The sequence below is a fragment of the Protopterus annectens genome, chromosome 9.part0 (genome assembly GCF_019279795.1).
Source record: "Protopterus annectens isolate FY-2018-M chromosome 9.part0, PAN1.0, whole genome shotgun sequence".
Taxonomy (NCBI): Eukaryota; Metazoa; Chordata; order Ceratodontiformes; family Protopteridae; genus Protopterus; species Protopterus annectens.
In genome coordinates, this window is record NC_056743.1 from 247,451,544 (window position 1) to 247,478,679 (window position 27,136).

The 27,136-nt window shown below is 38.7% G+C and overlaps 1 protein-coding gene across 1 annotated transcript in view; it reads right to left on the minus strand.

Annotated features, from left to right (window-relative positions):
* The window catches only part of LOC122811165 (oxysterols receptor LXR-alpha-like), a 516,654-nt gene that overhangs the window by 304,076 nt on the left and 185,442 nt on the right, over window positions 1–27,136 (minus strand). Inside the window, exon 4 of the mRNA XM_044082826.1 lies at window positions 26,497–26,702. Coding sequence (XP_043938761.1) covers window positions 26,497–26,702 — 206 coding nt within the window. The remainder of the gene's footprint in view (window positions 1–26,496; window positions 26,703–27,136) is intronic.

Consider the following 27,136-nt stretch of genomic DNA (forward strand, 5'->3'; position numbering starts at 1 on the left):
CATATCCATATAACAAAGCTTCCAGTTTCTCAATTTTTGTATTATCTTCTGTTTAGTCTCTTCCCACATATCCTTAGCTGCCACAGCAGAGTCATTTCTAATCCATACTCCTAAATGCTTCATTTTATCATGTCCCAATAAATATGCATATTGTTGGACAAATTCATTTGTGGGTACATAATTTACCGCTATTGCCTTTGTTTTAGCTTCATTAATTTTGTATCCCGAGAAGATTTGAAACTGTCTTAAAATATTTCACAACACTGAAATGTCCCTTTCTGGTTTTGTCATGTATAAAATAATAAAAAAACTCTCGTGGAAGGCACTCAAGATACCAAATAACCAAAACAGAGTGCGGACAGCTCGAAAGAACCTTCAATTCTTCTGATTTTAAAAAACGGTTTTAATGACAACAAACGGACTTCTACGAACATCCACATAAACGCTATTAATACACAACCATAGTATGCATTTTCGTCCAGCATAATAGACTTCATCAGACAAATGACAATACTTAATTGGGCATTTAAATATCATACTAAGCAAACATTAACCAATGAAACATGAAATACATCCTTCAAATGTGCAAATCAAACAGTCCTACCTCATAAATAATTAAGTAGTTAATACATTTCCATTATATGAATCTGTTTAAAAATAAAATTCTTACACCTCATATACAATACTTAATATATATCTTAATAAATAGATAAAATATATTTAAATATGTCCTGAATAAATTAATTCTTAAATATTGAATGAAATATATGTAAACTTAAAAATATATAAAATATATGTTATAACTTAAAACAGTGTGATACAATGCAATACAAGCGCCATCTGGTTGAAACCACTTACTAACACTCAAATTTTGTTAGCTTTTATTTTTAACAAGGATACTATACTTAAAAAATCATTTAAGCCAGGTTTTTTACCTGCTTCTAAATGTATTTGCCACCACAACTCCTTACTTTCCAAAATCTCTTCCCAATTACCACCCCTAGCGTCCTGTTTGACATGTTGGAGGACGAAGAATTGAAATTTGCAACCTATACAATTTCTGCTATGTTTGAACAAAGCATTTGTCTCTTTCTCCTTTAAAATATCGTAAGAATGTTCGTATATTCTTTTCTTTAGTTCTCTTTCAGTTTTTCCTACATAGTAGGAGGGACATTTATTACAAGTAGCCAGATACACCACTCCTTTGGTGTCACAATTATAAAAGCCTTTACTTTTAATTAATAATTTTTTACTTTCTAAAAAAATTTCACTTTTATTACTAATGTAGGTGCACTGTTTGCACCTACCACATTTAAAAGTTCCAACTTTTTTATTAATGTTAGTCTGAAATGTATTCTTTTTCCTTTTCTCTAACATATTCTTTAAACTTCTAGAATTCCTATAAACTACCTTTGGTTTAATATTATTAATTTCTTCAATGTCCGTAAAGGCTACAAATTTATCCCATTCTTTTTGTAGTGTGTCTCTAACTTTAAAATTATACATATTGTATTCCACTATTAACTTTCTTTGAGATTTTTCCTCCATACTCGTAACATTATTCTGTCCCTCTTTAACTGTCAAAAATTCATGTACTCCTATAATAGGTTTAAATCTATCACCCCTACCCTCTTCTACTTCCTTTCTAATCTCAGACACAAACTTTCTCGGATACCCCCTTTCAATAAACATCTTTTGCAATTTATTACATTCCTTTACAAAATCCTTATTTTGGCTGGTCATTCTCGATCCCCTCACAAACTGCCCCTTTACTATGTGTCTTTTGCAGTGCAGGGGATGAGCACTATCAAAGTGCAAATATGAATTACAATAGGTATCCTTTCTGAATACCTTGGATTCAAAACCTTGTTTCTCCTTATTCTTACTTACTTCTATATCCAAGTACTGTAATACATCTGAGTTAACACTGTACATAAATTTAAGAAAGTTGGTGGTATGACTAATATACTCCATGAATTCTAAAAACTTTTCATGTCCCCCAATCCAAAAGATAACTATATCATCGAGGAATCTTCGATACAATAACCATTCTTTGTTAAAATCGGAATTCAAAACAAACTTCTCCTCCCATTTTGACAACACTATGTTTGCGTATGTGGGTGCACACGCCGCCTCCATGGAAACTCCCTCTTTCTGTTGGAAATATTCTCCATCAAAGACTAAAAAATTATATCTTAATATGATATCCATGAGGGCTACTGACAATATTTTTTCATTTTGAGTCATAGTGTTGTCCAAAAACACACTTTCTTCAAACATTTCCATCCCACTATTGTGTGGAATATTCGAGAAAAGATCCACAATATCAATAGTAATAAACAACAAATCTTCACTATAAGTTCCTGGAGAAAGTTGTTTCAAAAAATCCCAAGAATCTTTAAGAATAATTTTGTTATTGACCCAAATATGTTTAGTTTTAGAGTCTACATATTTTGCTAGAGGGGTCGTTTTTGACCCTTCAGCCGTAACTATAGGTCTAAGTGGGGGGTCTAACCAATTCTTATGTACTTTAGGGATACCAAACATAGTTGCTATTCTCGGTTTATACACAGTGAGAAACTTAAATAAGTCAAGATCCATAATACCTTCAAACATATAATCCTTTAACATAATATCTATACGTTGGTATGCTACATTGACTTCATTTTTAGAAACCACTGTGTATTTGTGTTCATCCCTAAGTATCATATTCATCTTCCCTTCATATATGATGTTGTCCATTATTACTATCCCCCCACCTTTGTCCGGCTTCATCACTCTTATGAAGTCATTGTTCATTAATTCCACTAGGACTTTATTCTCACCCTTCTTTAAATTGTTCATATGTCTATATTTGTTCTTGACTTGCAATTTTCTAATATCTTCTTCTAATATTGTTTCAAAATTCTTTAACTGTGGTAAAAGGGGTGGGTTGTAAATGGATTTTCTTCTCAAATCCGTCTTATTACTTCCATTCTCAAAACCATTTCTACTTGCTAAAACACCTAGATTGATTTTCCTTACAAAGAGTTTTGTATCTAAAATAGTGGTGGCTATATCTCCCTTATTCCATGGTATGAATTTAACTCCTTTACTAAGCAAATTAAAATGATCCTTGTCCAAAATAAAGTTACTATAATTATAAATAGAAAAATCTTTGTAAGTGTGTTTGATATTATCAGTCACAATCTCATCAGCACCTGTTACACTAGTTGATGTGGAGGGGCTGTCTAAAACCTCCCCCTCCCCCTTCTCCCCCCCCTCATATAAAAATTTCCCCTTCTATTTTGAGGTGTAAATCCTCCATCCACTTCCCTTTCTAAAGGAGGAAATTCCTGTTCATAATAACTATTTCTCCTATAGTTATTGTGAGAGGTGTCCTGTTTATTCCATTTTTTATTAGTAATGTTAAAATCTTTTTTAGGGACGGATGGTCTAGGGTAATTATTACCAGATTCATATTCCAACATGTCTCTGTTCAATTTTCCCATCTTCCGTTGTATAACTTCCTCACATTTCCCATCAATTTCTTGTCTAATTTTAAAATACTTATTTCTTTCTTCCCTAATACCATGTATTAGGTCTTTCTTAATACAATTATCAAGCTCATCTATCTCTTTTCCCAAACTATCTTGTTTTCTTTCATTTTCTTCTATTATTAGTCTAACTATATCTAAACCACACTGGTTAAAAACTTTTAACAAGCTCATGTGAAAAACAGATCCCTCTTGCACATTATTCGGATATTTGCATACACGAAGTCCCTTAGGGACAATCTCCTTCTTTAAACATTCTTTTAAGTATGCATTTTCAATGTTTATTATTTTAAATTTAGTCATTAACGTTTTTAATTTATCTATTTTAACAAAATAAGGCTCTCCATCTGTATTCTTAGAGCCAACATTTTTATCAGTACTAAATAAAAAGTGTCTTTTTAGCCATTCAGACGTAGTAACAGCATTAGTGTTCATAAACACAGTACCTGTACTTGAACCCTCAGAAGTCGGCTTCTTAGGACGAGCTCCAGCTTCCAGTGAATGCTCGCTTCTCCCCTCAGCCCCTTCAGGTTCAGTACCAAATATAGATGGTGTATTCATAGGGTTAAAATTAGTTCCTTTTCCTTGAAAAAAGTCGCCGGCTTCATCTTCGTCGCCCATAAGCTCCCTTTTTCTTTTATTGTTGTGAAACTGCAACCCTTCGGTTCCGTTTTCGTTTCTGCAAGGTCCCGTTTTACTTTCCTTACTTATGTATAAAATAATATCATCTGCAAATAGAGCCAGCTTTTCCCGATTATCATACCAATTATATCCTTGAATTTCTGAATCCCTTATTTTCCTTGCCAGTGGTTCTAAAAATAGTGTTTACAACAAAGGAGAAAAAGGACAGCCCTGCTTCATTCTTCTACTCAAGCATAAGTTATCAGAGATGACCCCGCCCACTTTCATTTTCACTCCCGATCTCTCATATATACTCTTAATAAACCTTATAATTGTATCAGGGAAAGCAAATACTTCCATTGCCCTGCTCATGAAATCCCAATCTACTATGTCAAATGCATTCTCTGCATTAAGACTCACCAACAACAGTGGTATTGTCTTACTTCCCTCTGGATCAAAAATGTTCTGTTAATTTTGTCAAATGTTTGCCTCCCCTCCACAAAACCACACCGATCCATACCTATTAATTCTGGTATCACTTTTGCCATTATTTTAGCCATTGTAGACATAAACACGATATAATCATGGTTTAGTACTGAAAGTGGCCTGTATGAAGCTGGATCTGATGGATCTTTACCCTCTTTAGGTATTACAGTTACTACTGCTTTCTTCCAGGATGCTGGTATTTCTCCTCCTTTTAAGATACTGTTAAACAAAACTTTCCAGATCTTTATCAGTTTTTTCCCTCCTAGCTTCCAAACTTCCACAGGAATACCATCTATTTATAGGGATTTTCCTGTAGATTGGTTATACATAGCCATGTTTATCTCATCACTTCGTATCCTAATTGTTAGCAATTAAGCCTCATCTACCTCTAACCTTGGCATATTTAATTCTTCCATAAACATTTCCATTTGTACCTTTTCTTGATTTTCATATTTCTCTACTTTATACAAACATTCATAAAATTTCCAAAATATTTCTAATACTTCCACAAGATCTCTTATCTTCCTTGTTATAGGTTCACTAAGCTTTGTGAGAGCCCTTTCCGCTTTTAGTTGCCTGAGTTGTTGTGCTAAAAGTTATTGTGCTCTAGAATTATTATCAAAAAACAGTTGCTTAACAGCAATCTTTCTAAACTCATGCATATTACTGAGGTAATCCCTTATTTTCTGTTTAGCATTCTGCATTTGCTATTCTTGTTTTGTGAGATTCCCCCTATTCTGCAATATTTTAACATTTGTCACTCCCTCTAAATAATTCTTGTTACTTCTTAGCCATATCTTTTTTCTTTTATTTCCACCCTATTTTTAAATTCCCTTTTAATTTTATCCCACTCCCTAGCTATATTTTCAAAAGACATTACTATCTTCTTTAATAATTACTGAATAATTTCCACTACACAGTCCTTAAGTTCTTCTCTTTTCAACAGATAGGTGGGAAAGTGCCAGTGTCTCATTTTTATTTCATTACCCTGTGTTTTTATTTTACATATTATTGGTGCATGATCTGAAATAGTTACTGGGTGAGTATCAAGACTTTCAATTAAATGGACATCCCACGGTGAAATGTAAATTCAGTCTAGCCTAGCACAGTTTCTGTATCTTGGGGAATAATATGTAAATTTACTCCAAACTCATAGTACTAAATTCACATCTTACATCCCAAATATTTTTATAACTTTCATCAAAAATCTACCTCGTTTGTTATATTTTCCCTTCTGCCCCCCCAAACACATCTTCACTGCTGCAAATTAAATTCCAGTTCTCATCTGTAAGTAATATTCCTTGATGAAAGCTGATTATTTCTCCCAGAATTTTCATAAGCTGCATTATACCAGGTTTATGTGAAATATAAATACATGCCAGTGTCATCCTCCTCCCTTGCCAGTAGCCCCTCAGTACAACAAATTTACCATTATTATCTTTTTTATCCTCTTCTATCACTATTGGAGCTCCTCTTGCAATTAATATAAGTACTCCTCTTTTCCTTTGTCCCAGGTATTCTGCTGAATAATAGTCCTGAAAACCTTTCTTTATGAAATTCACATGCTCATTTCTTTCCAAGTATGTCTCCTGTAGCATAGCTATTTGCACTGTACATTTTTAATATACTTCATTACTCTTTCGTTTGTATATTTATCTGTGAGGCCATTGACATTTATAGACATTACAAAGCATTATTGTTTTAAAAAGTTACTTTTCCCACCTTTTATGTGTACCAGCTTTTTCATTAAAGTGTCTAGTTCTAGCTTTTGTGCTACATGCATACGCTGTTTGGCAGGTTGATCTTTTGTAAGGTTGTTTCTTGTCACATCAGTTTTAGCCTATGTCATATCTTACAAAACTTTTTGTTTTATTGAAAGCCCTCAAACAAAAAAAAAACATCCCCAATACCACCTTAAATCCCAATAATTTAATACTAACACACAAAACTATGTGCATCTTCAAATATTGAAGTTTTACCCTTGCAATAGGAGCAAGTGTCCCAAACTGACAGCCACACTCACAAACTTGGGTTAATATAAAATGAAGGATATCCTTGCTAAGACGCATAGTATAGCCTGTGCTTCTATTAAGTACGATCTGGCTTTGTTTTATCTTTATAGCTTTCTCAAATGGGAAATCACTTAAATGCTTTCAGCAAACATTATCTCCTAGATTTTTCTCCTTATCAGATTATCTCTATGGAGGAATGAGGACCAGATGCAAAGTTGCTACCAAAAGTGTACATGTATTTGCTAGAGAAAAGCTTTACAATATTCAAATTTCTCTTTGGTTTACTTGCTTTCTTTTAAAAATTGCTACTAGATCAAGCTAAGGATCTTAATCCAGTCATTCCCCTATGCAAGAAAGAGAACAAGCACACACATTTTTCTTTTTTTTTTTTTTGCCATGTTCCTTTGTCCAAACTTTTCTTTTTTTACATTGCAGTGGCTATATTTCTTAAAATTGAATAAGGAGAAAGAGAGAAAAAAAACAGGAGCACCTGTTTACAACAGTATCCCTATTACACTTAAAAATAACTGAAAAAAAGTTTTACTTCATAGGATGCAAAGATAATCATGCACTATAAACATATTGGTATTAAGATAAACATTTTGTTTTGCTTACGGTTAACTTTCTCCCACCTCTTCCCCTCTTCTAAGTATTTTTTCAAACATTAGTGACATGAAGTAGGGCACATGCTTTAGAGTCCTGTACAAGTTTAACAAAGTCAAAAAAGTCCAATATTTCCAGATTGTATTGTTCTGTCATGTTTCACATATATAGTTATTGCTTTGTAATCCTACCTTTGTCAATTTCCAAGTTAATGGTTTTATTACCATTCATCTCCACCTCCCAAATCCTGTTTCTGCTTCATTTCCAAAATACTCTTGATTCCTGTAGACAACACTTGCACTCATTTTCCTTTTCTTGAGAATTTTCCACTGAAGCATTGGAAAGGGTTTCACTGGCACTGTCTCTCTATGGCTTTTGTTACCAGAAGAACAAGTAGCAGAATCTTCTTCTGTTTCACAGCTCACTTTTTGTTGGACAAACTTTTGTATTTCATCCTTAGCATGTACTGCATCAAAAAATGATTTTGTTCCTCTAGGAAAGAATATTTTGAAGAATGCTGGGTGCATAAGTTTGAATCTCACTCCAGCTTCTCAACATTCCCTGAATAGTGGAATAAATTTACTCCTCTTCTGCCTGGTGTGCAGTGAGTAATCATTCTCCACAAATACTCTGCTGTGTCACACTTTTAGTACTTTGTCCTTTTGCCACAGTTTTGTCAGAATCAACTCCTTCTGCTGGTAGGATTGCATCTTTACTGTTAAAGGTCCAGGTTGCTTTCTCGTAGACAGGTCTGGAGTACACACATGATGTGCCTTTTCAGTTAACAAGTCCTGCTGTGGAATACCAATCCAGTTGCTTATTTGTGCTTTCAGTCTGCTCCTTCCAACTTCTGTTGTACAGCAGCAAATCTGAGGTTTTCCCTACATGCTCTGCTGTTTAACTGTATTATTTTTTGAAACATCCCTTCTTGATCCGTCTCATATTCAGCCTGCCTTTTCTTCATTCTGACCTCTGATTTTTGCAGTTTTATCATCTCATCTGAATATCTGTTTAAAGATTATTCCATTTTTTCCAGCCTTTTGTTACTTGAGTTGATATACTCCATTAGTGTTTTGTTTATTTCAATCAGATCTGTGGGCAATTGTCATACTTTCAGTAGGTTACTGGAAGTCATGTCTGGAGCTTGCACTGCTTTTTGCTAAACAGCTGCTGTACTCTTCTCTGTCAGTGTTTTTATCTCAACTTTTGCAGCTGGTTTTCCCCTCAGGTTCTCTGTATTTCCTTTTTCCTGACATCCAGGCAGTGCACTTACTAGCCAGTTACTGAAATTTACCAAGAAATATAAGTCCACTAGCTTTCTCTGCTGAGTTTCTGTTTTCACACTAGGAGAGCTAGAATTAAGCTGTTACTGAATGTGCAGCCATCTTGGAAGTCTTCGGGCTTGGAAGTGAACCTTGGAGAAGGTATGAATAGGAGTGTTGTAGCCTCAGGATATTATCTCCCTGATCCACTTGTTCCCTGTGATGGAAAGCCACACCAGAAAATGCAGGGAGAATTGACCCCTGGCTGCTTCCATAGCAGGACAACTGATCTCCAGTCAGGATTCTGAAATCCCTGATTCTGCGGACCACTTCTGCTTCTAGAACAGTGTATTTTCTGAAAAACTATGTTGCTGTGTTGGCACTTCTCAAAAGAAGGGTTCTGGCCTTTCCTGAACCAAGTTCTGTGGACTCTTCTGGTTACAAGAAAAAGTTTTTTGATGAGTGGAAAGTTTTATGCCTACAGCTGCCAATGTTTTCTCTTCCTGTTTGCTGTTTTTCAACTTCTGTGGCCCTTGGGGTTCAAAAAATGATGAGTCATTATAAGAGGTATTAATGAAGGATGCCATGAAGTTGTCCACAAGGTTACAGTGCCTGAACCAGGCATAAAGTTGAATGGGCTGCCCACCTACTGCATTATGCAGCAGTCATATGGAGGGAATGTTGATATTAACTAGGGTTGTCACCTGGGACTCTAACTTATTCTGTAGGTTCACGAGACAACCTTTTCAGCCTTTCTAAGGTTATATCTGCCAAGTCACATTGAAAAGGAACACACATGTCAGGTTGATGAATGCTCATGCCAACAATGTAACTTAAATTACACATGCTTACTTACCAAAGAAGTCTATCTTCTTTGACTTCTTATCGGGGGTGATGGTCTACTGGGCTTTCTTCTGACAGCTCTTTCCTTAGTGCAGCAGACACTGCCATAGACTCAGCCAGGGGAGCTTTATTTCAACATTTAAGGTCACTGGGAAACCACAGGATCTTGTTTGGACTCCTGGGTGTAGCTGCAATGACATCCACTTTTCACCAAGCCCACTTTAAGACAGAAAAATGATGTGGATAGCCAGGGGGGGCAACCACCTGAGATGTAGCCAGGATGAAGTGGAAAGCTTCCTGCAATATCTGCTCTTCCAGAGAGATTAGGTGGCTGTGACCCTCTCTGCTCCATTAACTCTAAAATCTCCCAAAACGTGGGACTGTTGGGGAGGGGGATGGTGAGGAAATCTCCCTTTTAGATTGGCATTTGGGGTGGGATACTCCACAGAGGAATTCAGGTGCTTCCTTTTGCACTTCCTGTTTCCAGGGATACTTGGAAAGGCCTTTTCTGTTTGTAAAGAACTGGAATCTAAATCAGATACCTCCATTTATCTCGGTGGCTTTCCACCCCCTCTATCCCTCTCATATATTGATAATGGGATCAAACCAACAGACTGGGGACCATCAATGGGGTGAAGCAAATGTAGGCTCTGACTCCAAAGGGGCATTTTCAGAATATAAAGTTACTTAAACAACATCTCAGAACTCTCGGATGTTAACTCTGATGGTCCTGGCACTGAAGATACTTGAGGGCTTGGAGCCAAATAGGTATGCGCTGACTCAAACCAATCAGGTCTTGATGCCAAAACTATCACTGGCACACAGCACAGCTTTAGTACAAAAGAAATGAACACCAAAGTAGTCAACATGAATAACTGCCCCAAGGATATATTAGCCAAAGCCAGTACTGATTCACTGGCATCAAATCTCTGGTCTCTGATGACCTTTTGCATGAAGAAACTTGGCAATGATATCACTGGAGAGGAAGGGTGCATCAGTGTAAAAGATAAAATTAGACTCAATGCCAACATCGAAGTTGATAGGAAATCCATAGGATCAAATACAGCTGGTGCTGAAGACAGGATTGGAGAAGGAGCAGCAGAAGAAAAATATAAAGGACCTTCTCTTACCATCCTGGACATAGAAGAGGAAGAAAGGATGCCAAGCTCAATTTGTGTCTTGATCAATGTCCGTGTCCAATTTACATGCAAGGAGGCACACTGGAAGGACCTGGAAGGATGCCTAGACATAGCAAATGAAGGCCTGGATTCTAAGTACTTTAAAATCTCCTTTTGAATGAAAATATATTGGCCCTTTTTCTATGAAGCTGGTCTTCAACTGAGAAATAGCTGAAGAACAGTGAGTGCTACTACTAACTTTTAAGCAACTTCTGAAGGAAAAAGACTTAGTGGCTTTACCAGCAGGGGAAGAGGTTTCTGTGTCTGTTAAAGGATCATACTAGTAAGTCATCTTTTTGTGTTTCTTGCCTTAAGTATACAAACAGTCACTATGCAAAAATCTTTCAATAATTAGTTATTTTTCTTTCATGTAAGTTCTTACATGGCATATTTTCTAAATCCTAAGAAGCTTTCCTTATCCATATCAATATCACCGCCAAGAGCAGCCACAACACCAAGGCAAAATCTATGCTACACATCAAAGAATTACTTAATCACTTAATTATCGGCATAAACACTAAAGGCAAGTTGATGACCTAACAGAAGCAAGGAAAACAGGCAAAAAATAATAATAAAATAAACTCTATGAATTGCAAACTGAAAAATAGTAAATTACAAAGATTGGACCAAGCTAAAGGTCAGAAATCATAGTTATTTGAAAATTTTGTAGAATAAAGCTACCCCATTCACTGATAACAGGCTGGGAGCACCTCCTGATGCTTTCAGAATCACAGAATCTTGAAGAATCAGCGTGACTGCTGCCTGTGCCTACCAATCTTACCCTAGAACTTTTTGGATCATGTAACATGCATTGGGTTTATACCACAGGCATTAGGACTGCTCTACATACACAGCTTTCAGGGCTGTAAGTCACCCTCCACCTTATTAACATGCATCTCTATCTCTCTCTTTTTATCTCTCTCCAGTTTTGAAGTTCTGCAAGAAAGCTGAAGAATGTCAGAAAGAAAGGCAGAGGAGCAGGAAGGAGTAGAGAGGATTAGGTAAAGATGGTAAGGCAAGGTAAATAAGTGAGAGGATGGCCAAAGGATATGTTGCTCAAGATGAACCTTTTCTCTACAAATTATTACTGCTATAACACTGTATTCATATCTGAAAAGAGGAGGTCCATATTTGGCAATTTCTAAGATAAAGCCTCTAACAAATTCACCAGAGTAGCCACTATTATAAGGACTGAAGATGTTAGCCCCCAAAGTAGATCTAGACCTAGAAATGAAGTCCAAGAAACAGTGCCTATCAAATACATTTATAGAAGATTAGATAGCTACTGCTGCCCAAACATGTCACCTAAGGTGGCATTACAGAAAAAGGCTTTAGCAGAATGAACTAGGCGATAATGCCAGCACAGCTCTTCCATATTTTTGTGACAGCTATGTAATGGACTAACCATATGAAAAGGCTGTGTTTGGTAACTTTCCATAGTTAGTTTCGTTTTTTTCCAGGGGTGGCTTGTGCTATTGGACTGCAAGACTGCAGTAAATGAAAACTGTAAATGAAAAGAAATAAACTGATTAGCAAGTCTTGGAACTCTATGCATGCATGCTCAGTGAGTTCCTGGCACTCTGCGTATGCATGTGGGAATCCGGACTGCTGTTTAACCGGTCTGGATTAGGAAGAGAAGGCATCAGACTACAGATGCCTAGAAGTCTATGTGGTTACAACTGCATAGACTGGAAAGGGAATGGACTAGAATGTCTGAAGGCTGGATAGCTGCTCTCGTGGGAAAGAAGGGGAGGGACATGTATTTCAGATGAACACTGCTGCATGAAGGAGGACTTAAGCTGGGACTTTGTAGAATGAACTGCAGCAGGAAGGACTTTGCACTCACAGGTACATGTGTGTGTGTGTATGTGTGTGTGTGTGTGTGTGTGTGTGTGTGTGTAAGTGTAAAATGTTCCAGTTAAATATACCTGGTGACTAGAGAGAAACTCAGGAAATATACCTGGTGGCTACAGACAGTAACTCAGGCTCAAACCCTGTACCTTGGGTACAGGTAGCAAGAGCCTGAATTCCCTACCCACCACCACTTGTGAAAACTATTCAGATTTTTGCCTCATATTTTTGTTCTGTTCTGTTCCTCATAAAATCTGTGTTTTTTTTCCATTTTGAATTCACTAAATAATGACAGGCATTTGAATTTCAGACTTCACATTCTTTAGAAAGTACATGGCAACACAAAACCTTTTATTCTAGCAATGTTCTATGTTTATAAGATCAATATTTGAAATTTTTTCCTATTGTTGGGATTGTATTCCCATTTTTTTTGTGCTAAGACGTTGAGAGTTATGGTGAGAACTGAATTCACTGAATATGTTTGAGGGCTGTATTCTCCCATTATTGGCTTTGCCTGGGTGTTTTGTGCTAAGAGGTTGAGAGCTATGGTGAGAACTGAATTCACTAAATGATAGCAATTAAAGTTTCAGTCTTCCTGTCTTTCACGAAACAGCTGATGTGGCATAGTGGTATGTTGCTCTGACTGTAGTGCACAGGGTCCTGGGTTCAAGACTTGGCAGTGAAATGCATGATGGTAACACAACATTTTATTCTAGCTACTTTCCAAGATTATACAAGCTGTGATGCCCGTGCCCTGGCCCAGCAATCAAGGAGCCTCAATCCTCACCACTAACACCAGAGAGGGCGTCTCATATAGGAGAAAGGATAACAAATACACAAAGTAAAATGCAATTTCCCTTAAGAGCACAAAGAGATCACAGTCAGTCTGGGGATGGTTGCTCCCTTTCTCTCCAGGTCCCAAAAAGACTCCCCACTGGCACAGGTATAGGGTCCAGATCTCAGCCTAGCAGGCAAGCTAACCTCCAGTACCCTCTCTGTCCAACCAGTGCTTTGTGTCCCTGCCCAAGTAGCTGACACACACACACTTTGAGGTAAGTATTTATACAACTTCACAGACACTCCTGGGAAAGGCTGACACAGATTCTCCATCTGTGTCCCTATACCCAGATTATATGGTTATAATTCCTGCCACCACCAGCTAATAATTATCAGCTACCCAAAGGCCCATAAAAGGGTGTCCAATTATTACTGTGCAATATTATTATCCAATAGTAGTGTAACTTAAGCAATCAAGGCTTATTGGAAGGGCTTAGTACAGGATAACCTATAAGTTTGCAATGTACTCTAGAGCTTAATTTATCTCTATGTAAAAACAACCACAGTTGAAAAGGGTTTAAAAATATTTAATAATAAATACTAAAAACACAAGACAATACTACTACACCATAGTGCTATTCAAGAGTTCAGAGATCACACATAAACTTAAAATAATACAGTAGGAAAGTTCTGATCTGAATACAAAAAAACACTTAGTCTAACCTTTTCTAATTCTGAGCTATTGCTACAAGAAAACATACTTCTAAAGTAACTTACACATATAGAGCATAGGCAGTGCTGAGTTGGATGTCCAAGATCAAAAATGCTTTCAGTCTCTCTCTCAGGAATAGTTTTTAAAATCACTAACAAATATTTCTGCTGGGCCCACCCAGATTACATCATTTTGACCCTTAGGTTTTCCCAGTATACAAATTACATAATTTTGACACTTAGCCTGGGGTTCCCAGGCCAACAGGCTACATTATTTAGCAAGCTAACACCTGCTCAGGAAGATGCAACAATAAAAGACATTTCACATGTACACTCTAGTAATTATTCCTTAAGTTAAAACAATAGAAATAATGTGCTAGCCCAGTCAGGCTGACTCCGAGCTCTACAGTTCAAAGGATAGATATGAAATAATTGTAACTTCAAAAGAAAGATTTGAAATGCTTGCCTTAGTTTTCCTTACAGCAGATGGCAATGTTGCTACAATCCTGAAGTTCAACATTTTACAGTATTTTCTCTCATTTGAGAAACAAGCATGTATTTCACATTTATTCTATTTGACTAGGCTGGCAGCCTTCATCCTTATCTACCAGTCTTCACCCCCCCCCAGAGAACTCAAGCTAGTTTTTCAAGTGACCCTTGAGAAATGCCACTTGAGAGGGTTAGGTCTATTGAAGTGTACCTCACCCCATTCCCTGTCTTGGGAGCCCATCTGCATTGGCATTGTTAACCTCACTGCAGTGCTGCACTGACATATCATATGCTTGCTCCAGGCTCCATCTTAGCAACTTGGCATTTAGCTGACTGGCTCTGTTTAACAGATAAGGCTGAAGTTTCTGCAGTGCTCACACTATGGCTAGACATTCCTTTTCTACAGCTGCATAGCATTCCTCCGTGGGCTGGAGCCTATGATTGAGATAAACCACTGGGTGCTCTTTTCCCTCTGAAGAAATCTGGCTAAGTACAGCCCCCACCCCATAGTTCGAAGCATCCGCCTGTACAACAAATTATTTGCTGTAATCTGGACTGGATAATACAGGGGGTCCTCCCAAAGCTTCTTTAAGCTTCTGGAATGCCTGATCACATGCTGGGGTCCACACTACCTTACCTGGCCTGTTCTTCCTTGTCAGGTCTGTGAGGGAAGCAGCTATGGTACTATAACTGGAGACAAACTTTCTGTAGTGCCCTGCTGTCCCTAAAATGCCCTCACCTGCTTTTTAGTAACAGGTACAGGCCATGCCTGAGTGGCTATCACTTTGGCAGGTTCTGGCCTTATCTTACCACTCCCCACTCTATGTCCTAGGTAGGAGACCTCTGCCATACCCACCTGACATTTGCTTGGCTTAATGGTCAATGCTGCCCTCTGTAGTCTGCCCAGCACCTCCCTGACATGCTGAAGGTGCTCTGGCCAAGAATGGCTGTAGATGGCAATATCATCTAGGTAAGCAATGGCAAACCCTCCAGCTCCTACTAGGATATTATCTACCAGCCTCTGGAAAGTCACTGGGGCATTCTTCATCCCAAAGGGCATCTTTGTGTACTCCTACAAGCAAAAAGGAGTCACAAAGGCTGACTTCTCTCTAGCACTGGGAGTCAGGGGCACCTGCCAGTAACCCTTGGTAAGATAAATGGTTGTAAAATACTTAGCCCCACCCAGCTGCTCTATGGCCTCATCTGTCCTAGGCATGGGGTAAGCATCAGACTCTGTGTGGCTATTTAATTTCCTATAATCCACACAGAACCTGGTGCTGCCATCCTTCTTTGGCACCAGCACCACTGGGGAGGCCCAGGGACTGTTGGACTCTTGAATCACCCCTAGTTCCAACATCTACTGTACCTCTTCCCTCAGAGTCTGTCTGCCTCTCTCAGGCATCCTACAAAGGGCCTGCCTAATAGGCCTTTGGGGACCTGTATCCACCTGGTGCTGCACCACGTGGGTGCACCCTGGTTTCTCAGTGAAAATGTGCCCAAGTTCTTGCAACACTGCTTGGATTTCACTAACCTGGGTAGAAGATAGCTACTGGGACATTGCTACCCCTTCCACTGAGGTGTCAGCCTGAGCTTCACTAAGGAGATCAGTCACCAGATCTCTCTCAGACTCCTCTCACAATCCACTGCAAATGTTCAGCACAAGGGCCTTCCTATCATGGTAAGGTTTCATCATGTTAACATGGTACAATTTGTGCCACTGCCATCTGCCTAGCAGTTCCACCATGTACTTAACATCACTTACCTTTCTTACCACCTTGTAGGGTCCCTACCAAGCTGCTTGCAGCTTGTTTGTCTGACAGGAAGGAGAACCATTACCTGCTGCCCCACAGCATACTCTCTAGCTCGAGCATTCCTGTCATACCACACCTTTTTCTGTTGTTGGGCTTCTGCCAGGTTCTCCTGAACCAAGCCCATGAGTTCCCCGAGCCTCGTCCTGAGGTTTAGAACATATGCCATGACAGACTCCTTCTGAGACTCGCACTCACCTTCTCACTCATCTCGGATTAAATCTAGAGGTCCCCTCACCCTATGCCCATACAGCAACTCAAAGGGTGAAAAACCTGTGGATTCCTGGGGCACCTCTCCGTAAGCAAACAGATGGGGCAAATATTTGTCCCACTCCCTCTTAAACTGATCTGCAAATGCCCATAGCATGGACTTGTTTGTAGAATTTAACCTCTCAGCAAGACTATTAGTCTGGGGGTGGTATTCATGTGCTTCACCCCACAGGACTTCCACAGACAAGCCAGCAGGTCTGACATGAAATTGGCACCTCTGTCAGACAGTACTTCTTTTGGGAAACCTACCCTGCTGAAAATCTCTAACAAAGCATTTGCCACCTTCTCTGCCTCAATGGAGGACAAAGTCACTGACTCAGGGTATTGTGTAGCATAATCCACTACCACTAGGATATACTTTTTCCCTGTGGAACTTGGGGTACTCAGAGGACCCACAATATCCATAGCTGCCCTCTGAAATGGCTCCTCAATCACAGGCAAAGGCATCAAAGGAGCTATCACCTTATCTCCTGCCTTGCCTACCTTCTGGCACTGCTCACAGGTCCTGAAGTACCCTGTTACATCACTGGAAATTCCAGACCAATAGAAGTTCTGCATAAAATGCCTCTTTGTACGTTTTATGCCCATATGACCTGCAAAGGAAATATCATGGGCTATGGCTAGAAGCGCCAGATGGTAGGCTCTAGGCACTATCAACTGCTGTACTCTCTCACCTTCTAGCCCTCCCTCAGGGGTCCACTCTCTGTATAGTAACCTTTTGTCCCAGTATACATATTCCCCAATCAGGTGCCTCCCTAGCTACCTACCTCAGGCCTTGCAATGTAGGGTCTGAGAGCTGAGCCTGTCTCAACTCTCTCCTCGTAACCCTTCCCAGCTCCCTTTCCACAGGAAGTCTGGTATCCTCGGACAGCGGTGCCTCACTGTCAGCCTGGGTACTACTAATCACCTCTACCTTTGCAGTTACCCTGTCCAAGGGAACATCAATACCCACAAGCAGCTGTGGGTCACCTTCAGTCTCACTGCTACAGTGTAGCTCACTCCCTGAAGTAACCATCTCACCAGTCCTGGCTGCAAGTATGCAGTCTGTCTGGGTCTCCCCCCAGGCTAACAGACCCACATGCTCGTCTCCTAGCCTGACCGTGTGTAACTGTATAAGCACATGGTACTGCCTCATCCAAATCCTTCCCTCTCAGGACATCTGCAGGATCGTAGTTTAGTACCCCTGTTGTTTCAAGACAACCTACTATTGGTATTTTGTCTTTCCCACTTACTTGCTCCCTCAACTTTTGTTCCCCACCTTGTCTCCGTGGACACCTGTATGCGACACGGCCCCACTGGTTGCATTCAAAACATTTAACCCTGGCTCCTGGACATGTACCTGGACTAGTGGCTTCCCCTGTTACTGGCAGATTCTGTTGGGGCAGTCTCTGCTGCCCGCCATGGATTCCATTAGACTCATAAGCAGTACTGGGGGTTCCCTTCCTGTGCAGGGCTGCCCTGCTGGCCAGGTATAGGTCTCCCTTCTTTCCCAACTCATCTGAAGTAGCACACTGTCTATCAGCTAACCAGATCCTCATGTCCTCAGGCAAAGTGCTAAGGGCTTGTTCCCTTACCAAAAGGTCTGCCAGCCCTTCAGAAGTGGTGACCTGACATCCACTCACCCAGCTATGAAAATAAGTGCTCAATTCAGCAACATATCCTCACACACTTTCATCTGCCTTGCGTCTATGCTCACAAAACATTTTCCTATACATTTCAGGTGTTAGCATAAAACATTCTAAAAGAATTTTTTTACAGCATTATAATCAAAACAGACAGCATCAGGCATTTTTGACAAAAAAGTTACAGCTTTTCCAAAGAGTAAGGGGGTCAGGAACCATACCCAGAGCCTTTGGTCAACACTATACTGTTTGCATACCCTCTCAAACATATGAATGAAACTTTCAAAATTATCCCCCTCTTTAAATTGCGGAAGAAATTTACCGACCTGTTGTACTTCTGGGGTCCAGTTACTCCCTTCCCCATTACCTCCATGACTCTGGTGAAGAGTCAGCATTTCCCTCTCATGCCTCCTCTGACCCTCCTTTTCTTCAGCTACTGTCTCCAAACGCTTGGCCTCCAATTCTAGTCTCTTTAACTACAGATGGATTTTTAAGTTCACTGCAGAAAGGTTGAGCTGTCCATTCTCCGAGGATATTGTATCTCCACTGCCAGTCTGATTGTCCTCCTGGATGCTGTTTTCTGATGCAGCTGTAACCAAAGCAGCAATCAGGTCCACCTTAGTCAGGTTTCCATGCACCAGTCCCCTAGCCTGGCACATCTCCACCAGCTGGCTCCTTGTCAGCTTTCCATACTCTTCTGCTGACATGCTGCCTGCTCACCCTGACTAACTAAGCTAACAAAAGAAATAAAACAATTGTGATCTGAACTCTGATTATTCACTGCGTGGCTGTTTTAGAGTACAAAACACCTTCAGAGATCACTGTACATAAGCTGCAGGATTCACTCTACCCACACCACTAGAAGCCAATTAGTATTTGCCAGCTAATTAATATGTGATGTGGATATTCCACTAATGCCCACCAATTAGTATGTGGAGTGGATCCCACCACTGCAAACCAATCAATATGTGAGGATATCCCAACCACTGCCACCAATTAATATGTGACGCTCGTGCCCTGCCCAGCAATCAAGGAGCCTCAGTCCTCACCACTAACACCAGAGAGGGCATCTCATATAGGAGAAAGGATAACAAATACACACAGCAAAGTGCAATTTCCCTTAAGAGCACACAGAGATCACAGTCAGTCTGGGGCTGGTTGCTCCCTTGCTCTCCAGGTCCTCAATAAAACTCCCCACTGGCACAACTATGGAGTCCGGATCTCAGCCTAGCTGGCAATCTAACTTCCAGTACCCTCTCTGTCCAACCAGTGCTTTGTGTCCCTGCCCAAGTAGCTGACACACACACACTTTGAGATAAGTATTTAGACAACTTCACAGACACTCCTGGGGAAGGCTGACACAGATTCTCCAGCTGTGCCCCTATACCCAGACTATACGGTAGTAATTCCTGCCACCACCAACTAATAATTATCAGCTACCCAAAGGCCCTTAAAATGATGTCTAATTATTACTGTGCAATATTATTATCCAATAGTAGTGTAACTAATCAATCAAGGCTTATTGGAAGGGCTTACTACAGGATCACTTATAAGTATGCAATGTACTCTAGACCTTAATTTATCTCTACATAAACCAGCCACAGTTGAAAAGGGTTTAAAATATTTAATAATAAATATTAAAACACAAGACAATACTACTACACCACAGTGCTATTCAAGAGTTCAGAGATCACACAGAAACTTGAAATAATACAGTAGGAAAGTTCTGATCTGAATACAGAAAAACACTTAGTCTAACCTTTTCTAATTCCTAGCTATTGCTACAAAAACATACTTATAAAGTAACTTACACATATAGAGAATAGGCAGTGCTGAGTTGGATGTCCAAGATCAAAATGCTTTCGGTCTCTCTCTCAGCAATAGTTTTTAATATCACTAACAAACATTTCTGCTGGGCCCTCCCAGATTACATCATTTTGACACTTAGGTTTTTCCAGTATACACATTACATCATTTTGACACTTAGCCTGGGGTTCCCAGGCCAACAGGCTACATTATTTAGCAAGCTAACACCTGCTCAGGAAGATGCAACAATAAAAGACATTTCACATGTACACTCTAGTAATTATTCCTTAAGTTAAAACAATAGAAAGAATGTGCTAGCCCAGTCAGGTTGACTCTGAGCTCTACAGATCAAAGGATAGATTTGAAATAATTTTAACTTCAAAAGAAATATTTTAAATGCTTGCCTTAGTTTTCCTTACAGCAGATGGCAATGTTGCTACAATCCTGAAGTTCAACATTTTACAGTATTTTCTCTCATTTAAGAAACAAGCCTGTATTTCACATTTATATTTACAAATGCCAGAACTATGTATCAAATTCTATTTGACTAGGCTGACAGCCTTCATTCTTCTCTACCAGTCTTCACCCAAGCAATATTAAAAAATGTGTCCCTGGTTTTTGGGCTTTTGTCCCCCCCAATACATTTTGGCTTTTTCCAGATTTCTTGTGCTGCAAAGTTGAGATACAGTTGAGTGTTGAGTGGATTTTACAAGCAGCTGAGAGCTTCAGGGGAAGATAAGTTTAGTGCTGCTTATGCTGACTCTTCCTGCATTGTTAATAGCATAACAGGTTGAATACTTGCTTTGATGCAGAAGGCTGTGGGGGTTCTACTCCCACAATATGTAGATGCATTGCTAAAACTGTACTGTGTTGTACGGGGGTGGATGCTGCAGTCCTGAGAATGTCCTCTTTGGTGAAGATACCTAGTAACTATGAACCAGTTATCAGTTTGCCATCCATTCCCTACTGCAATATTACTAGCTTATCATTTTTTAATGTAACATAGGCAATGTATTCCTCAAGGGCAACAGACACTTTATTTGTAGATGAAACAATGAAATATAAAGTTGTTTGCTAGCAGCAACCTCTTCATTAGTTACAGATCTCTTTAATGTGGAATTATTTAGATGACTTTTACTTCTGCAGAGATTGTGCATACTTACTGATATTGGTGGATTGTAGTAATTTGAGTAGACTTTTAGGATGGAAATGTTCTGAATTGGGCAGTTTTGTCATTATGTTAGGTAATTTCTAAGATAAAGCCCCTAACAAATTCACCAGGGTAACCACTATTATAAGAACTGAAGACGTTAGCCCCAAAAGTAGATCTAGACCTAGAAATGAAGTCCATGAGACAGTGCCTATCAAATAAATTTATAGAAGATCAGATTGCTAATGCTGCCCAAACATGTCACCTGGCATTACAGAAAAAGGCTTTAGCAGAATGAAGTAGGCGATAATGCCAGCAGAGCTCTTCCATATTTTTGTGACAGCTATGTAATGGACTAACCATATGGAAAGGTTGTGTTTGGTAACCTTTCATAGTTAATTTCAGTTTATTCAATAAAGCAGTTGCTCAGGCTGGGAAATACTCATTTGCAAAGCAGTCCTAATGACTGTGGAATAAGTCTGAAAGGTTACTGCAGATATATTTTCTATTCACAACACTACTTACTGAGTACACAGCTTTTATTGTCATCCTTAACTAATACACAAATTATATTAAAGAAGGAAATGGATTATTGTAAAATAAATTCTAAATGGAATTAATATTGTACGATGTCTTTAAATACAAACACTTAGCTGATTTGATTAACCAAACCAAAAATGTGTTAGCTTCTCTCAAATACAGGCCACAAAAATGAAAATGTAACGAAAAAAAAATTAAAGCTATGTGCTGAAGATGACCACAATGAAATGAGTAACAGGAAAAGCAGAAAGGAATTGTTACATTAGCAAGAATACAGAGCTGCTGACTAATGCTCACTTCACTGACCATAGGACAGCATTTGCTTTAGATGATTATTAGTTTCTACTCATCATTTTAGAGAAACTACATTTCAAAGTCAGGGCTCTGGCCTTGTTTAAAATTATGTGAGTAACAGACCATTGCAGGTGTCGTTGATTTCCACTCTCTGCAAAAGAAGTCATTTCAAATCCTGAGTTCCAAATGTCTCAGTTCTTGACCTTATTCTATTGTTCTTATTTGTTGATGATCTAGCACTTGATACTACACAGATCAGCTGTACACTGTAAACAGATGACCATTTCTTACTGGAAAGAGGTAGAAGCTCAAAGGATATCCTAGGTGATCTGCAGAAACTTTAATCTGGTTTGGAATTAGGTTTATAGTAACAGGCTACAGTTGCCATCTATCCATTTCTGTACCCCACATTATCTGGAAATGGTGATCCTCATCCAGTTTTCCAGTACGGGTGTGTGTGTGTGGGGGGGGTGAATGCTCTGTTTTTTGTGATACTGAAGCATAATTTAGGTGTTTCCATGTTTTTTAGGGCTGGCAGTGTTTGTGATATCAGTGCATTTGCTACATGGATAAGTAGTAGGAGCAACAAGTCTTATAAAAAAGAATTTACACTCATATTGAGGTATGTTACCGATATATGTAACTCTGTATGAATTGCAGGAGTCATTACCACGCACATTGCAGGTGCTGTGATGAGCACTTCTGGCTAACATCAAAGATTGAAACAATACTAATTTCATGAACTTTAATCATACTTTGACTTAGGAATGGGGTCCATTCTCACCATAGTATTAGAAACCCAAAAGACTTGGCTTGAAGAAATTAAAAAAAAATTAAGAGGCACTAAAAATAAAATGGACACTGCTATCCGGTTTGTATTTACATCTCCTTGTTGCTGAATGGTTGATAGGCTGATCTCTTCAAGAAAGTAAAAAAAATGGCAAAGACAATATGCTGAAATGTTTGCCGAGTTTAAAGAAGACACATGCGGGGGGGGGGGGGGTGCATGTTTTTAGTGAAAGATTTATGCACCATTGACCACAGCTCTCAACATCCTTGCTAAAGAATCAGGGACAAAACCTCAAAATCTGGGATAATATTTAAATAGTACTCTAATTTAAAAAGTTACTCAGACAACACATTTTGCAATTCAAATATCTGGGCATTATTGACTGACCGTATTCCTCACTGATTTACCAAGAAAAAGGGATTTAACAGGGCAAAAATATGAGGCAAAATCAGGGACAGTTGAGTGCTACTGTATTGGGAAACACATACATTTCAATTTCTTTTCTATGAGTTCTGGAAAAAAAATGATAGGGAAACAGCTCACATTCAGGGTTAATTTTGAATATTACAGTATTCACTTACAAAATAGGTTTGTATCAACATGTATCTTTTGAATAATATGACACTCAATGTCTAGCATTACTAACTGACTGCACTCCTCAACAATTTATCAGAACATCAAAAATGTTATGCAGAACAGGGCAATGATATGAGACACAATCAGGGACATTCTACAATTCAGGGTTCATCTGAGAGACATGGACACTAGAGCAGAGTGGCAGCTGTTCAAACAGCTATGATTTCTTCTTCACTATAGCAACTGCGGAATCTTTGTCCCTGGCAGTGTGACTGAGGGATACTGTTGGCTGCCAGAAGCAGCATTTGCTTTAATTCTCAGCAAAAGAGCAAAGAGAAAGAAGAGACACAGCAACTGTGAGATGCAGCACTGAACAGCTAATTTTTGGGGACCTCTACTACTATTTGCAGGGTAACATAATCCTTGCTTTTGTCTGATTACTGTGAAGCAAGCGCTTGTTTAATGTACCCTCTCAAGCACTTTTTATCTGTTATTATGGCTAATTAACTACTCACCTTATTAGCAACTACTGTTTTTTCAGTGCAATAACACTTATGTGATGTGGAATGTCACACCTCTAGTAGCCTACACATATCCTTGCATTCCAGGACTTTTTCTGAAAAATCAACGTAAATAGCACAAGATAAACTAATGTAAATATTTTGTGAGCAATAAAAACTATTAAAACTTTAAAAACAGCAAAGTTATCGGTAAGATGTTTTCTTTACCATTAAAATAAGAAGAGCAGTCATTGTCTTTCCATAAATATTATATTATGATGCAGACAAACCTAGAATTATATTTTTGCTTAATAGTCACGAATAACTTATTATATCCTGTAATGTGTAAACTTTGCCATATACATCATAAGAACACTTTTGTTAATCAGACATAAGCTTTCATGTGACGACAAGAAATTTCTCCCTGAATGCATGTTTATTGAGATATTTACTGAAATATGAAAAAACATATGCTTTAATACATACACAGCAAAATAAATAACACTGAATATCTCAAAAGATGTGAAAATTACAGTGGAAATATAAATTACAATTTTCTTCAACAACATCTAAGGTTTCACTTGCTGCCATGCAATAGTTTATAATTCACTTGATTTTTTAAGTATAGTGTACATATGGAAATATTGCTTACTGCCATTGTTACTAACAAACAATCAGTGATATCTGCAGTGCGCTGTGATATAAACGGACATTGACAAGGATTTTTCTTGTTTTCTCACAACACCCCTCACCAGCATGTAGATCTATCAGTTAAAAAATATGAATAGCCCATGTAAAACAGTGATTAACTTCTCTTCTACAGGACATCATAGATTAACAATCTTAAAGTCATTTTGTTAATAAGCCCCTGCCATTTCTAATAATGCTTATTACTAGCTGATAAATTACTTAGTTAAAAAAGCAGACCTACAAAAGATCTGGATGCCATAAGAAGCTATATGTTAACTGGAAAGATACAAAAAAGGCATTTTAGGCTTGAATGAGTTAAGCCTTGGACATAATTTATTTATTCCTTAGTCATGAATTTTGTTCAGGGCATCACTGGACTAAAGGTTGTAGGAAAGAGCTCTAAAATACACCTCAGAGCATTTAGAACTTAATAGCTTCTAAGGAGTGGCAGGCCCCCAGATTTCCATCTAATTTAAATTCTTTCTTGCAGAGTTATTACACTGCAGTCTCAGCCAATTAAGATATTTTAAAAGGAATTTGGAAAAAGCTGACAAGTAAGACAATGCATGAGAAAACAAAGACAAGAATAATCTGGGCAGTTCGGGGAGGCCTAGATGTTGGAAAAATGGGAGTGTGTGGGGTGTGTGCCAGGGGGACAGTAGACAACAGGGTATGGTGTGCCATTGTACTTTTTATCTAGAACTCTGTATCATCTAAGGCCAGCCTGCAATTACTATATATGGCATTTAAAATCTGTGCTTCTGAGTGTGGCTACCTCAAAGCAAGGGATGCGTTCACATTATGCAGGGGACATGGCTTATTTGCCCGGAAACAGCAGGATGCAAAGGTGGCAACCCTATCACAGGCTTAAGATTAATAACGATATATACCACATCATTCTATTCAGAACACATCAAAGATATAGTGGCTCCTCTGTTCTATTTCTAATCCTTATGGTCAAAGTATTTCACATGTGACTGAGCACAAATAAGATGTGGTGTTTACACCTTGTTTTATCTTTTAAGCACCATACTGAGATTACTGCAAACAGTGTTTAGTAAAACTGAAACTAATTTATCAGTTGTGAAATTTACTTGCACATGCAGTCAGAAAGTATCTTGCTAAGTGTATTCTTATCCTTACAGTGGAATTTACCCTTTCTCTTTTACCTTTGATCTGTATAATACTTACCTACTCTGAACCTCTACTGGCATGGTTTGCAGCTTTGTAACACTCTAAAAAGAGGAGATCACTATATAATGATGCAGAAAGTCAGTTCTCTTGTAACTGCGAACAAGTATACATTTCTGCATGGTATTTTCGTCTTTAAGCTGCCTTATTCTGATCGCTGACTCTCACTTCAATATCAATTAAATATTAGTACCTACAAGCCCTCAGATTCCAGGATTTAAGAGTCTTCATCCTTAAAAGGCTAGCAGATTAGGGCACTGTATGCATTTAATACAGGTACTGAGACACAGAGACGTTACTCATGGAGTAGAGCTGAACACATTCCATCTGCACAAAGTTTTATTACTCTGATCCATTCAGCCAAACACTATGTCTACTGCTATGCATTTCTGTAACCACTTCATACCCTGATGATGTCAAGCTGAGGTAGGACAAAGCTTGTCCATCACTCGCCAACTTATTTATTCCTTCTGGATAAACAGTGGACCATCCCCTAAGTTTATCACAATCCACACATGTGCATTTATATTTTGCATGCTATCTGTTATTCCACCCATTCCTCCAGTGCCTGACATGGAATGATGTCATTATTGGAAGTACATACATAATTCCATGCATGAAGCTCACAGTGGCTACCAGTCTAGACTTCTCAACTTGTCTGCCTGCTACCACCTCCTGGATGCCATCAAACCAACTTCTCCCATGCATGTAGAACCCTAAGAATGTTCAGATGGTATACATATGTGTTAGAAGACAGCAATTATGATATACACCATCTGACAGTAAGTAACATCTAGGGGCAACATACTAAGCTGATACAAACAACATTTAACAAAAATGACAGTGAAACTTTTGCAGCTTGCTAGATGTAATCACGGAATAGAACTGACCGTAACTTTGATTCGGTCTGAAAATGACCTTTTATTGCATTGTTGCTGTGCTGCTACCAATTTCTCAATCATCTCCACTTGATCTGGAGTTAGCTGAGGAATGTCCATTAGATGTGGGGGAGTCTGTGATGTTGATGTTGTCTTAGCACAGTCTTCCTCCTGCTTTTTCATCTTCTTTAATCGAATCTGCTCCTCTGAAAGGACACCTGGCATGAACAAGAATGACAGAGAGATGTTAGTGGGATGGGCATAGAAAAATAATTCAAAGTTATGTAACAGTTCTATATGCTATGACTTAATACAGTCTTTATCTCAAGTGTAGTCCTTATTCAGGTATTTAACAAGAAATATTCTTAGTTTCAGGTGTAATTATTCTGCCATTGATTCGCATTATTAGATTCAAGCTCCAAAATAGAAAAAATGGATATATTCCAGATACAACATTACTATTATACCATGACCCCCCCAAAACGTGCACGCTGATTGGCCAGCGTGCACATTGTAAATCGAGTTATACTAATGGAAAAAGGTCCGTCGCCGGACTTTTTCCATTAGTATAACTCTACTTTTAAAACACTGTCTCGCTATGTTAAATGGGTTTAACACAGCAAGACAGCTTTAAAATAAGCAACGGAGATCT